Source organism: Gorilla gorilla, chromosome 14 (assembly GCF_029281585.2).
Source record: "Gorilla gorilla gorilla isolate KB3781 chromosome 14, NHGRI_mGorGor1-v2.1_pri, whole genome shotgun sequence".
In the NCBI taxonomy this organism is placed as follows: domain Eukaryota; kingdom Metazoa; phylum Chordata; class Mammalia; order Primates; family Hominidae; genus Gorilla; species Gorilla gorilla.
Window position 1 is genome coordinate 59,217,853 of NC_073238.2, and position 16,081 is coordinate 59,233,933.

General features: G+C 37.9%; 1 protein-coding gene across 1 annotated transcript in view; it reads right to left on the reverse strand.

Annotated features, from left to right (window-relative positions):
• NUFIP1 (nuclear FMR1 interacting protein 1) overlaps positions 1-16,081 on the reverse strand; it is a 46,549-nt gene that overhangs the window by 5,963 nt on the left and 24,505 nt on the right. Inside the window, exons 7-8 of the mRNA XM_031001364.3 lie at positions 11,785-11,978; positions 2,438-2,554 (exon numbers count right to left, since the gene is read on the reverse strand). Coding sequence (XP_030857224.2) covers positions 2,438-2,554; positions 11,785-11,978 — 311 coding nt within the window. The remainder of the gene's footprint in view (positions 1-2,437; positions 2,555-11,784; positions 11,979-16,081) is intronic.

Genomic DNA, 16,081 nt, shown 5'->3' on the forward strand with positions numbered 1-16,081 from the left:
AAGCAAGGGTTTTTTCCTTAAAGCAGGACATTTTAACAATTAGTCAAAATACACTCATACAAAATCTTATATATAGTTTAACAGATAATATCCTTTGTTATCTATAAAAGAAAAGTCTACACATTACTGTGCAGGATGACAGTAAATGCCAAAGAAAGACTATAATGGAAGGCAATGAAAGTTGGCTTCTTCGGACTTTTAAGACTCCAAACCTATATGTCAGGCCTGCTACGTATCAGCTTGCCAAGCTTATTCCTTTTTTTTTTTTTTTTTTTTTTTTGAGATGGAGTTTTACTCTGTCACCCAGGCTGGAGTGCAGTGGTGCGATCTTGGCTCACTGCAACCTCCACCTTCTGGGTTCAAGCAATTCTCCTGCCTCAGCTTGCTGTGTAGCTGGGATTACAGGCACACACCACCACGCCAGGCTAATTTTTGTATTTTTAGTAGAGATGGGGTTTCATCATGTTGACCAGACTGGTCTTGAACTCCTGACCTCCGGTGATCCACCTGCCTCGGCCTCCCAAAGTGCTGGGATTGCAGGCATGAGCCACCGTGCCCGACCAAGCTTATCCTTTCTATGCTTAAGGTTCTATAAAATAAAGAGGTGATCTCAAAGATCCCTTCCAGTTTCCTTTCTTCCAATTTAAAATGATGGCAGTCTCAAAATGAAGACATGAGTATAAAAATACTGTTCCATCTTAAGAAACAGAAAAGCAATCATTAGTCCAGCCTGTTTTTATGGGATTCTGTAATTCTGGTAATAGTTTTCTTTGCTATCACCTGTTATGAATACAACTGATAAGCAGGAAATGTAATATGTGTTTAAAGAATAACTCCATCTTCATACCAGTGTATGAGAAACAAGAGCACAAAAAAGTGCTGTTTTTCTTAAAATTAAAATAGGCAACCATCTGTTAAGGAATACTGTGATAAAGCCAAAGTAGCTTATATTTCAAAATTCAAGTAGCTATTAAGAAGCTACCATAGTAAGCCATGGCCCACTTAAAAAAGAAAAAACTTCCCATGTTACAGATACATGTAAACACCATTTTTCATATTAAAGCCTAACGGCTCCTTATTCAACATCTTCCAAATACATAAACATTGATTATCTCTAGCCTAGTCAACATTAAAAGTGCTGCCATCTCCATCAAACTACATTTCCTTTTTTTTTTTTTTTTTTTTTTTGAGCCAGAGTCTCACTGTCACCCGGGCTGGAGTACAGTGGCATAATCTCACCTCACTGCAACCTCTGCCTCTTGGGTTCAAGCAATTCTCCTGCCTCAGCCTCCTGGGTACTGGGACTACAGGCACGCGCTGCCACGCCCGGCTAACTTTTGTATTTTTTGTAGAGATGGGGATTCACCATGTTGGCCAGGCTGCTCTCGAACTCCTGACCTCAGGTGATCCACCCTCCTCAGCCTCCCAAAGTGTTGGGATTACAGGTGTGAGCCACCGTGCCTGGCCCATCCAATTACATTTGAATCTTCTCTTCATTGTATATAAACACTTTTAGACCTGTATTCTTATTCTCAGTACAGCTCCTACTTTGATTACACATCTTGTCCTGAGACATAGACATGAATTCTCTCACGGCCGGTAAAGTCTAAATAAAATGACCACACAGAGCCAGGTGTCCACAACAGTGGAACATAGATTTATTCATTAAACATATGCTGGATTATTGATATAAACCTTGGATTAAAAACTGCTACACTGCATCAGATCAAGAGCCTACTCACGGCTCTTTCAGGTAGCCCTGAAAGAGATGCTGAAGGAAATTAAACTGGTTTATCACAATTAAATTTCACAATGAAGCCTCACACATTACCATCCGTAACATCATCTTTAAAGGTAAGACATGTATTCTGAAAGTTACTGACTTCTCAGAAAGACTCTTGAAAAGATTCAATTTCTTCCGACCTTTAAAATGCACAAGCTAATGCAGACACAAGTATAAGGTTGTTGTGTTTTCCAAATGAGATAATTTATGTAAATATGCTCTAGGAAGAACAATGCCCTATATGCATCAAAAAAATTGTATCACACTCTTTGTCATAAAGGATCTCTCTCCATCTACCAAAGATGCTATAAACACGTTATAACAAGGGTTCTTCAGAGCAGAGAGAAAAAAATGAATTTTCTTTTTGCCATTTCTTTTAGAATTTTCTTCAGTTCTGTTAGTGGATATTTTCTTTTCCTTCCTATTCTTTCATTATATTGTATTTTTTTGCTTTTTTATTCCCAGAGTAGCAACACATTTCTTTATTACTCCAGAGTTCCTTTAACCCATGTTAACTTTACTTCTGATTCAAATGGAAAACGAATTTGAAAACCAAATAAAGAATGCACATCCTGGATGTTATTAATGCGCAGCATGCACAAAAGGCAAAAAGCAACAAAACAAAACCCTGTAACGACACACACCATGACTTACCTTCTGGCTCACTCTCTGACCCTGAAAGACTGCCATAGCTACTCATTAGTGAGCATAGGGCTGGTGTCACTTCCTTGGGTATCACAGAATGTTGTGGTTTCTCCTCCTTATCAGACTCTGAAGGGAGAAGAAGTCAGATTCAAAACACCTACCACCATAAAAAAGCTGACCATCCCCCACTCCATTTGTTAGTGAAAATTAAGTAATTTCTGATCATTTCCTTAATCTTTCCAAAAGACTAATTCTAGGGGGCCAGAAACACTTCCCCTTGGTTTAGACATCTTCATGGGCCAAGAAACCATTTGCCCCAGAGGAGACAGTGAGGGAAAAGGAAGCTATATAGAGCTCAGTTACTTAGCATGCTTCACAGGTTATACAATCTGAGCATACTCTAAATTAACTTAATTACATAGTCTTTGCTGTTCATTTACAGGTAGTAGGAAGACCCAAACTTTATTTAACTTCACTGGATTGGGATCACTGCCTCTGAAAATTAGGTTTAGAAATAAATGAAGTATTAAAATACCTATGCTTTTAACTGTTTTTAAGACTGTTTTTGGGGATCCAAATAATATTCAAAGCATTCTACAGGCTTAGTCAAACAGTAATGCTGGAATTAATCCACCCAAAGTTTTTTTAGAGACAGAGTCTTGCTCTGTCACACAGGCTGAAGTGCAGTGGCATAATCTCGGCTCACCACAACCTCTGCCTGCCAGGCCCAAGCAATTATCTTACCTGAGCCTCCTGAGTAGCTGGGATCACAGGCGTGTGCCACTATGCCCAGCTAATTTTTTGTATTTTTAGTAGAGATGCGGATTCACCATGTTGGCCAGGCTGGTCTCAAACTCCTGGCCTCAAGTTGATCAGCTTGCCTTGGCCTCCCAAAGTGCTGGGATTACAGGTGTGAGCCACTGTGACCAGCCCACTCAAAGTTTTTATTATTTAAAACTTCTAAGAACTTAAATAAACAAGGCAACCATGAGAATTTACCAAGCATAATACTAAAGTGCCTGCCAAATATAAAGTGTTTGATCCAGGCCCAGCAAGCCTAGTTGTAGCCCCAGGACACCACCTATTACATTTCTTTTTGGCAGCTCTAACAATCTATTAACTATATTCTAGACAACCAATAAAAATAAGGCCTCATTGAAGACAATAAGTATTTTGTCTATTTAATTAACCAACTCAACCCAAAACCAATATAAAATGTTTCAAGACTAAGCATTTAATGTTCACCAAGTCAGTCTAGGGGAAACCAAAGCATGCCAGTAGGAAATGGGAATATCTTTCTATGTGAATGTTCAACTGCCACCTTCTGCTGGATGAAGCTAAATCCTCTCTCCTCACTACACACCATCACACCTATAAAAGTACTCCTTGTCAATTTTAAGCTAAATTACCTTTACTCCTTGATTAATAAAGGGAAAGGAAAGTATGAAGTTTATGTGAATTACTAGTAGATTAAGCAGAAATCCACCACAGTTAGTATGGAGACTTCCCATTCATTGGTTGAATGATGAAAGACCAAACTGCAGCATTTATTTCCAAGACTCAAAGAGAGGTAACAAAAAGTACAGCAATAGTTGAATATTATGCTCTTCAAAAGCATGATCTGACCTAATCCTTATGAGGTATGTGATGAGGGATGAAACAAAAATCCAGAGACTTTGAGTAACTTTTCCTTAAGATAACTATAAATCAGTTGGGTCAAATTTAAAGCCTGGCTATCTGACTCCAAATCCAAATTGTTATCAGTGAGCTAGAACGCTTCCCACAGACAAAGTCTTCTTAAAATGAAGCCATCCTATCAAAGTGTCTTTATGGTCCACAATAATGCTAATAATGTCTCCCAGCTATAGCTCCATTTCTTTCCTCCCTTTTATAGTAAAACTCCAAACAGTTATTTGATATGCAATCACACCTTGGAGATATTGTAGATTTGGTTCCAGACCACTGCAATCAAGTGAATATGGCAATAAAGCAAGTCACACAAATTTTCTGGTTTCTCAGGGCATATAAAAGTTATGTTTACACTATACTGTAGCATATGAAGTGTGCAATAGCATTATGTCTTAAAAAATGTACCTTAATTTAAAAATATTTCATTGCTAAAAAATGCTAAAACTCATCTGAGACTTCAGGGGATTGTGATATTTTTGCTGATGGAGGGTATTGTCTTGATGTTGCTGGCTGCTGACTGATCAGGGTTGTGGTCACTAAAGGCTGGGGTGACTGTGGCAGTCTCTCTGCCTTGACTGCTATTCCCTTAGGTATCAGCCCCGCATTTCATTCAGATGTCTTAATGTCACCTTATTAGAGATGCCTTTACTGATCACTTCAGATAAAAGCACATATCCCCTTTTCTGACCACCATTCTCTATTATTTTACTCAGCTTCAATCATCTTTATAATTCTGTTTTTTTGTTTTTGTTTTTGTTTGAGACGGAGTTTCACTCTGCTGCCCAGGCTGGAGTGCAGTGCATTCTACCTCCTGAGTTCAAGCGATTCTCCCCTTAGCCTCCTAAGTAGCTGGAATTACAGGCATGTGCCACGACACCAGGCTAATTTTTGTATTTTTAGTAGAGACGGAGTTTCACCATGTTGGCCAGGCTGGTCTCGAACTCCTGACCTCAAGTGATCTGCCCACTTTGGCCTTCCAAAGTGCTGGGATTACAGGCGTGAGCCACTATGCCCAGCTCCCACATTTTCTGTATTACTTTTATAATCAGAAAATAACAGAAAAAAATAAAAACAAAGGGAAACTGACTCTGGAAAACTGTATTCTTCACAATCCAATTCATGAAGCCGAGGGCAAGGGTTTAATGTCCTTTCCCTCCTCCCTTCTTTTTTAAACTTTGTATTTTGAAACAATTTTGGATTTATACAAATGTTGCAAAGATAGTACAGAGTCTGCATATATCCTTCATCCAGCTTCCCTGATGTTACCATCTGACATAACCAAAGTACTTTATGATAGCTAAGAAGTTAACACTGGTACCACACTAGTATTTAAACTATAGACTGTAATGTAATTTCACCAGCTTTTCCACTAACGTCCTTTTTTCTGTTCCAGGATACAATCTGCTATACTACATTGCATTCGGTTGTCATGACTCCTTAATCTTCTCTAAATCTGTGACAGTTTCTCAGTCTTTCCTTGTTTTTCCTGAACTTGATACTTTGAAGATTATTGTCAGGTATTTTTAGAATGTCCCTCAGTTTGGGTCTGTCTGACATTTTTGAAGATTAGACTGAGGCTATGGATTTTGAGAAGGAATACCACAGAGATGTGCCCTTCTCATCACAACCCAGGTCCATGATATCAGTAGGACTTATTACTGGCAATGTTGACCTTGACCACTTGATGGTCTGCCTGCTTTCTCTACTACAAAGTTACTATTTTTCTCTTTCATTATTCTATTTCTTGAAATGAGTTACTAAGTTTAGCTCACACTCCAGGGAAGAAGAATTAAGCTTCAACTCAAGTAAGGAATATCAAAGAATTTTCGACATATGTTAAAACCACGGTAATTAATAATTATTATAATTAATAAATATTTTGGGGGGAGATATTTTGAGGCTATAACAAATATTGTTTCATTTTAACGTTTCACCACTAATTTTACCATTCATCAGTGGATCTTGCCCAAAACAATTATTACTGTGGTGCTCTAATGCTGACTTGCTATTTCTCTCATTTCTTCTACATTTAATAATTAGAATTATTTTGTAAGAAAGACCTGTCCCTCCTCCCCCACATTTATTTATTTACTTAGGCACTCATATCAGTACAGACTCATGGGTATTTATTCTATTCTGAGGGTTATAATTTATTATTATTTATTTTGTGGCACCAATTGTTCCAACTTTGGCCATTGGGAACTCTTTCTAGTATCCTTCTGACATACCCACATCTTCACATTTTTTGAGCATTTTCTTACTTTCTGGCGCTATGAGATGCTCTAGGTTCAGCTTATATTTTCCCTGTCCCAACCCCAGAATCAGTCATTTCTCCAACAGGCTCTGGTTCCTTTACCTGGAGAATAGTATTTGGAAACCACAATTAGAGTGCTAGGTGTACTTGTTCCTAGGAGTGTCAAAGCTCACTATACTTGACTTACCTAAAGGGTAAGTTACAAATTCACACAAATAACTCTTTCCCTATTTTTTTCTTCTCCACTCAGTTAAATGTTTAAGGGACAAACCATATGTAATAACACTTTGAAAAATACTGTCCTTTTGGCACTCTCAGAACATCTCCTACAATAACTTTTCATCTTAAAAAAAAAGAAAGAAAGAAAGAAAAGTCCCTGGGATCTACCTAGTAGTTCTAATGCAGGCATTTTTAGCACCTATAGGTAAAGACTATGCTGAAGGCATTGTACTGGCTGACAAAATAATACTCAAGAAACTTCATTTTATAAAAACAGCTAAAACATCTTTCTAAACTGAAAATACCAGCATAGAGATAGCAGCAATTGATCTGACAGAACCAGACTTTAGCATTTTTATAAAATACGAGCTCAAACAATTTCTCTTACCATTAAAACATTGGCGACACTTTTCTTAGGGTAAATCTCACCTCTCTCTCTCGTATACACACATCATGTTCCCACCATCCCCCCCCCAAAAAAATCTAATGCAATGATCTAAAAATTATTCTTAGACTATGAGTTTCTGGAAGGCAGGGAGACTCCTTTGAAATCCTCGGCATTATAGTGAATTACAGTGCTGGGTAAGCCAAACGCAGGACCTTATAAATCCCCACTGAAAGGAAAGTAGCAAAATAACATTGCCCTTTGAATGCCTTGTCCACTCTAAACACCAGCTGTAAAAGCTTCCTATCTGGCTTCTTCCTGTAACTTACTTCTTTACTTACTTATCTGTACCCCCCGCCCACCAACCCCCATCCCACGATTTCCTATTGCCTTTATGGAGCAAAGCACAATTATATGCTCTAGCCCAAGATTTGCAATTAAGTATTCTTTAAAAAATGCAATATATTTTCAAAGTCACCCTCAAAAATAGGGACTTTGCTTTATAGTCTCCAGCTCTCAAAGAAGACAGTTACCGATGGGTATCCATGACACCTGATGTGCTGGGCCAGCTTATTTTCTTATTTTAATGCCTACCTTTAAAACAACCTAGGTTATGTGAGTGCATAGTTAGACTTACGTCCCAGTGTTCTATGACAATAGCTGTATTTCAACAAATGACTAATAAGTTGGGTTGCCTTTGTCTTGTGGATGCTGAGGCACTTCAGTCACAGATGCTCAATGCTACCTTACTGACCCACTTTCTTCCTAGCTGAGACAACTGACTTACTGTTTAAAACTACAGGCTAGGAAAGCCATAAACTTGTTGCATATATATTTTAAACAATGGCAACAAAATGAACTGGATGCTAACTAATGAGATACCAAAATAAACAAAGAAAAAACAATCCTTAAGTTAGGCCAGTCAGCAGAATACACAAGGAAATAAAAAAATATGCTAGTAAGGAAATCTAATGACAGACAATAAGCCACACTCAAAACTGATAAATTGGGAGACTTCTTTAAATAAAAGGCTTTCCCATCAAAACAATGTCAATTCTCAATTCAAAGTAGCTGCACAATTACTGAGAGTACACATGGCACCAAATACAATACAGAAAAGGTGAACCCAGGCAATGATTTTCCAAGCATGATCTGAAAGTTATGAAGATCCTCTAGAACTTGAGTCTTGTTTAAAATGTGAGTGCTGATGTCTGGATTAAGTTCTGAGCCAGAAAAAGGCAAAAAATGGAAGCAATAGGGAGAGCTTTATTATTAAAGTGAGCTTAGTGCTGAAAAGTATCAACTGCCATATGAGAACAGTGGGTCTTGTTATCACAGTGCTGGCCGCTGGCCTGCCATTGACAACTTGAATAACCAGATTTTAAGGTTGGCTGGCTCTTGCCCAAGGTAAGAGAAGCTGCCTCCAAACAAGTGGAAAACATATATTGGAGAGTGGAGAATATTTACGGCAGGGGTGTCCAATCTTTTGGCCTCCCTGGGCCGCATTGGAAGAACTGTCTTGGGCCACACATAAAATACACTAAGAACAGCTGATGAGCTTAAAAAAAAAATCACACAAAAGAATCTCATATTTTAAGGAAGTTTACAAATTTTTGTTGGGCTGCATTCAAAGCCATCCTTGGCTGCATGCAGCCCATGGGCCATGGTTTGGACAAGCCTGACTTAGGACATATGAAAACAGGGGGATAGATTGTCTGTAGCTATACCTGCAGTGAAAAGTTAAAGAACCTATGGCCTAAAACAACGGTCCCCAGCCTTTCTGGCACGAGGGACTAGTTTTGTGGAAGACAATTTTTCCAAGGACAGAGGGTGGGGGGTGGATTGGGGATGGTTTCAGGATGACTCAGCACATTACACTTACTGTGTACTTTATATTACTATTACATTGTAATATATAAAATAATTGTACAATGCACCATAATGTAGAATCAGTGGGAGCCCTGAGCTGTTTTCCTGCAACTACACAGTCCCATCTTGGGATGATGGGAGACAGTGACAGATCATCAGGCGTTAGATTCTCATAAGGAGCACACAACCTAAATCCCTCACGTGCACAGTTCACAATAGGGTTCACGCTCCTATGAGAATCTAATGCTGCTGCTGATCTGACAGGAGGCGGAGCTCACAGGTAGTAAGGCAGGCAATAGGGAATGTGTAAATACAGATGAAGCCATGCTTGCTCGCTGCTCCCCGCCTCCCCATCCCCGCTCCCCCCTGGGGTTCCTAACAGGCTAAGGAACTGTACCAGGTACCAGTCTGTGCCCAGGGGTTAAGAACCCCTGGTCTAAAACAGATTTGGAAAATGTCAAAGTCCAGAGGAAATCCCAGGTAAAGGATAAGGTGAATTTAAATGACAGCTTTCCTACAAACTTAAGCTACCATAATTTGATCATTGGCATTGTGATTTCCTTGGTTATAATATAATATTATAAAAATTAATAAATTTTTAAATATTCAAAATTATAAATTTGTAGTCTATATGGGTAATTTTTATATTCAAGATACAGGTTCTCATCTTTGACACTCGAAATAGGCATGTTCCCATCCTTGACCCTCATTATAGGTAAGGGTTTCAACATTTAAGCCAAAACAAAATTATTTGAGATTTCTCTTTCTTTTATTTTTTTTGAGACCGAGTTTTGCTCTTGTTGCCCAGGCTGGAGCGCAATGGTGTGATCTCAACTCACTGCAACCTCCACCTCGTGGGTTCAAGCGATTCTCCTGCCTCAGCCTCCCGAGTAGCTGGGATTACAGGCATGCACCATCACACCCGGCTAATTTTTGTATTTTTAGTAGAGACGGGGTTTCATCATATTGGCCAGGCTAGTCTTGAACTCCTGACTTCAGTTGATCCACCTGCCTCAGCTTCCCAAAGTGCTGCAATTACAGGCCTGAGCCACCATGCCCAGCCTGAGATCTCTCTTTCAACTGCTCCTCAGAATCCAACTGAATTATTTCTACCAATAAGGATGAGAGGATTTACCACCGTTTCTCATGTCTAAGGCATCCACTGAGGACTAAGACAAGCTTAAATAGAAGCAAGATACAATCGTCTTTTAGTTGGTGTTTTACCAGATTAGTATATACTGAAATACTTTTTTTTTTTTTAAATAAAAAGGGAAAACAGAATTAACCATCTACCAAAGCTAAGTTAACAAAATGAAGAACAACAAAGACTATCCAATATCGGTCTTAGAGTCCTTCAAGTGTTCATTTAGAAAATTGCACAAAGTAAAAGATTTACATAATTTTCAAATTAGTAACTTACTGATTATAATGGTAGTCTTCACATTTGTGTTTTAAGTGTTTTAATGACATAAAAGCTTATATTTGAGTTCAGATGGTCTTTTGTCATCAAGGCCACACATTACAAGTCTGAAGAAGCATGTGAGCTCTCGCTAAAATTTTTTGAAAGAAAACAAACAAAAAATCAGTGCCCAGAGTAAACTCAGCACTGGCTCAAAATATCATCTGCCTTTTTCTTGCTCTCTCTCACATCTCAACTATCCTAGACTCAAACAATATTTTTTTATACAAATTCAGATTTCATATTTAGAGGATGTGTAGTGTACTGGTGGAGTGAGACTCATATGTTCAAATTCTCATTCTGCCACTAATGAGCAGAATGACTAAGATAAACTATTAGGTTGATGCAAAAGTAACTGCATTTTTTACTATTACTTTCAATGGCATAAACATACTTAGTCTCTATGTTCCTCATTTCTAAAATGGTAACAGTAACGGTATATGTGTAAAAGGCTGTCATAAGAAGACTTCATCTATATAAAGCATATAGAGCTCAGTAAGTGCCTTATTCAGTAAGTGTTAGTTGATATTAATATATCATCATTAATGTTATTAAATTTTATCTTCTACTTAGCCTAATGTTCCCTTATGCAATGATCTTTTTCCATCCTAATTCAGTCAATGAACTAGTTATCCTCTCTTTTCTTGCCATTCGTAAGTTCAAAAACTTGCCATGTGATTATCATAGAACCCAACATCATCCAAGCTAAACAGCCTACAATCAAATCTACAATGTCACTAAGGTCAGTTCACTCACTAATAATCTTTGGGTATTCCTTTGCAGTACAAAGCATATGCAATTAGATAAAGCCTCACAATGTTACTGGAGAAAAATGTAGTAAAAATATTTACATATACATTTCATTTTTCAGGAAGAGAAATGGAGTCTCAAAGGCTAAATGATATCTGTATGTGACACCAGCATTTTAATGCTTTTATTTTTCAACTAATAACCAAGTTAACTTGCCCTATACGTTTTAGAGGAAATTCAAGGACAAACATATATAAATATAGTCTATGCTCTGAAGAAGAACAGTACTAATCAAACATAATGAATTAGTATTTTTTGCCCAGAGATCATGCTCATGCTCAGTAGCATAAAGTATACTGACTTCCATTAGAATTGCTGCTTTATAGGTAAAGGGAAAATCCACATATTTGGGCAAATTTGAATGTACAGCATTAATACATTCAAAACAATCTTAAGAAATTTCTAAGATTACATCATACTAATGAAAATTATCCAGCAAATACAGTCTTTCTCCTATAGCCTCCCTGCCCCATGTACCCACCCAAGACTCAGAAAAGATGTTCTGAAATGACGTTTTAAACAAGATGCTCCTATTAAAAACAAAAACAAAAGCATCATTCTGCATTGTTATACATTTGATATTAAACTTTCCACAAGCAAGGCTGTGAATAATCAACTTCAGCATCATTGTCTATACACTTATAAATACGTTATTTTCCTGTTTAGCTTACCAGAATCACTGTTTATCAAAACACCAAGAGGATCTGCATTTGCCTCAGGTGGACCTTCTAGCTTCAAATCACACAAGTGATTGCCTGATCCAGTGACTGCTCTCTGTCTAGAATTGTCGTTTTTCCATTTGTGATTCTTGCCAGGACTTCTGATCTTTGCCATTTGTGAATGTCTGGACATCCCCTTCATCTTGCTGGAGTAAGAAAATTGCAATTTTTAATATAAAAGGCACTGACCTTCCAAGAAAATTTTGAAAAAGACTACTAGATACAAAAGAAACCTAGCTGTAAAACTGATCACTTGTAGCCTAGTACATTAAAGAGACGAAAATAAAAGAAATTCCAGTGACTTTCAAAGACAGGGAAGCCTATGATAGAACTTTAGAAGGACAGCACCCCACAATATACCACACCTTCTTGATTCTACGCTGCAAATTTCTACCCATATTGTTATCCCTCTGAAATTGGGCTGCGTCGTATTATCATTAAAGGCCAATTTAACTGGCAGCATTATTTCATTCTTCTATTGTACATGAAAGTTTCTTTTTTCTTCTCTTTCTTTTTTTTTTTTTTTTTGAGACAGAATCTTGCTCTGTCACCCAGGCTGGAGTGCAGTGGCATGATCTTGGCTCACTGCAACCTCCACCTCCCAGGTTCAAGCGATTTTCCTGCCTTAGCTTCCCAAGCAGCTGGGATTACAGGCACGTGCCACCACACCCAGCTAATTTTTGCATTTTTAGTAGAGACAAGGTTTCACCATGTTGGCCAGGATGGTCTCGATCTTCTGACCTCGTGATCTGCCCACCTCGGCCTCACAAAGTGCTGGGGTTACAGGTGTGAGCCACCGTGCCCAGCTGAAAGTGTTTCTCAGAGTTTATAAAGTATGTTCACTCTTGTCTACTCATTTTATCTTCTTTTGAGACGGAGTCTCACTCTGTCGCCCAGGCTGGAGTGCAATGGCATGATCTTGGCTCACTGCAACTTCCACCTCCTGGGTTCTAGCGATTCTCCTGCCTCAGCCTCCCGAGTAGCTGGGACTACAGGCACCCACCATCAGCCCGGCTAATTTTTGTATTTTGGTAGAGACAAGGTTTCACCATGTTGGCCAGGATGGTCTCGAACTCCTGACCTCAGGTGATCCACCCACCTCAGCCTCCCACAGTGCCAGGATTATAGGCATGAGCCACTACACCTGGCCTTGTCTACTCATTTTTAAGGAGTTAAAAGTTTCTGAAGCATTTACAAATATGACTTGTTGGACCTTCATGAACCCTCTGAAATAGGTAACACAGGTACTATTTTCTCTGCTTTATAGGCCTATCACAACACATAAGCCTACTGCGATTTCACAGCCAGCTCAAATCAAGTGCCCTCTCAACAGCTACAACTACTTTTAGAAAGAAAGCAAGTATTGGCCGGGTGCGGTGGCTCACGCCTTTAATTTCAGCACTTTGGGAGGCCAAGGTGGGCGGATCACTTGAGCTCAGGAGTTCGAAACCATCCTGGGCAACCTCGTCTCTACTAAAATACAAAAAATAAGCTGGGCACGGTAGCAGGTGCCTGTAGTCCCAGCTCCTCGGGAGGCTGAAGCACAAGAATTGCTTAAATTCAGGAGGTGGAAGTCACAGTGAGCCGAGATTGTGCCACTGTACTCCAGCCTGGGCAAAGTAAGACTCTGTCTCCAGAAAAAAAAAAAAAAAAAAAAGAAAGCACGTATTTATGTGAGCATCTTCTAATTTAAACTATGTGTGTGTGTGCGGGGGCGGGGAAGACAGTTAAAAAAAGGTTCCTTCATAGTAGACAATAACACAAGGTATTCATTGGTGGGACTGAGTTTTTGCAAAGATAGGCTTTTGACAGTTTGCCATTTATTGGGCAAAATTCATTTTTCATTAATAATGGAGGATGCAGTAAATAATTAGAAATCTGCATCTAAATCTCAACTTTGTCACTTATAGGCTGTGTCTGCTGTACAAATATTTGTATGCCTAAGCCTGTTTACTCCTTTAAACAGAATGGGAATTATAGGGACATAGAATTCAGATAATATAAATACAGTACTTCACAGAGCAAGATAACACATTAAGCCCTTAATAAATGGTAGTTTACTATCATAACATTTTTGAAATAATTTGTTAAATCAACATGTTTATATATCTGCAATCCAGAGATTTTTAATCCCTTTAGGGTCATAATAACCCTTGGAGAATCTCATTACAAAAATTAATATATATGTATAGTCCAAATTTTGCAGAAAGCCATGGACCAATCTCCTATGTCCATCCACAGATGTCAGGCTAAGAACCTAACAGTGTCACTGCAAAGAAAACAGGTCTAGTTTCTGCCTCCAGCCCACTAGCCCCATAAGGATAATGAAGAGATACCACTTTCTTTGAGCTCCCATTCACGGATGCCTTCCCTATATCTTTTCTCTTACAGCATCTGACCACAGCTAGCTTCTGAATGATCATCATTAAGGTATTCACTAATAAGTAATGAGTTAAGAAGATCCTTCACTAATGACATCTATAAGACTTAATTGAGAAAGTAGTGTATCTGTTATTTGCACTCTATTTCACCTTCAAGGGAGTAGTTCTGTTATACCACGACTTGACAATCATTTGAAAAGAAAAGTTTATGTAATCAACCATCTAAAAATAGTTACAAAAGGCATAATGTAAATAAAAATGTAGATGAATATAAAATGGAGATTAATAAAAAAAAGATTCCATCCAAAAGAAGGCAAGAAAGGAAGAACAAATTAAAAACCCAACTATATTAGGAATTACATTAAATGTAAATGAACTAAGCACTAGTTAAAAGGCAAAGATTTTCAGTTTGGATTACTAAGAAGACAAAATTACATAATATATAGGAGATACACTTTAAATATAGAGACACAAAAAGTTTAAAAGGAATAGGTTGTTGAAAACACGATCCTTCCTCCACTGCATTATATTGCCAGATTTATCATAAGTTAGGTGATTGTTTCTCAGTGGATCTGTTTGTGGGCTCTATTCTGCTCTACTTATCTATTTATCCTTGGACAACACCACACTATCTTCATTACTCTAGCTTTCTTAGTTGCTGTTCTAGATCCTTTGTATTTTCATATGCAATCATGTGCCACATAATGATATTTTGATCAACAATGGACCACATATATGACAGTAGTCCTATAAGATTATAGCAGAACTAAATAATTCCCAGTAATGTCATAACATCATAAAGTAAAAAATTACTTTTATAAAACAATTTAGTGTAGCCTATGTGTACAATGTTTGTAATGTCTACAGTAATGTATAGTAGCCTCCTGGGCCTTCACATTCACTCACCACTCACTCGCTGACTCACCCAAGGCAACTTCCAGTTCTGCACGTTCTATTCATGGTAAGTGTCCCATTCAGGTATACCATTTTTTGCCTTTAATGGTGCATTTTAATGAAACTTTTCTATATTTAGATACACAAATACTTAGCATTGTGTTACAACTGGAAACAGTAACACACGGTACAGGGCTGTAGCCTAAGAGCAATAGGCTTTACTGCACAGCCTAGGTGTGTAGTAGGCTGTATTATCTAAGTTTGTTTAAGTATACTCTATGATATTCATAATGACAAAATTTCCTAACCCGCCTCTCAGAATGTATCCCTGTCATTAAGTGACACATTGTAATTTTAAAGCTTATCAATCTCCCCCATCCCTCCTCCACCAAACAAAACAAAACAAAAAAAAAACTTGCTGGAATTTTGACTGTAATTAATTGGATTTGGGGGAGAATTAAGATAATTATATTGTTTTCCAGTCCATGACTATTATATATTGCTCCATTTATACAGGCCTTGAATTTTTCTGAGCAATGTTTTGTAGTTTTGAGTGTAGACTCTTGCACATCTTTTGTTAGGTTTATTCCTAGGCATTTGATGCTATTCTAAGTGGTATCTTTTAAATTTTCACTTTTTAATTGTTGCTACTTTATAGAAATAGAGTTGATTTTTAAAATATTGATCTTACATGTATTTGGCAACCTTGCTAAATTCATTTATAAAAGTGGTAACACTGGACATCCTTATCTTGCTTCTAATCTTAGGGGAGGTGGGGGAGTGATCACTACTGCACCATTAAGTACGATGTGGCTACAGAGTATTGATAGATATCCTTTATTAGATTAAAGAAATTATTTTCTATTACTAGTTTGCTGATATGTCTTTTTTATGAACAGGTGGTACATTTTATCGAACTGTTTTCGTTACTCATTAAGTTAATAGCATTTTCCTCCTTCACTTTGTTAATGTGA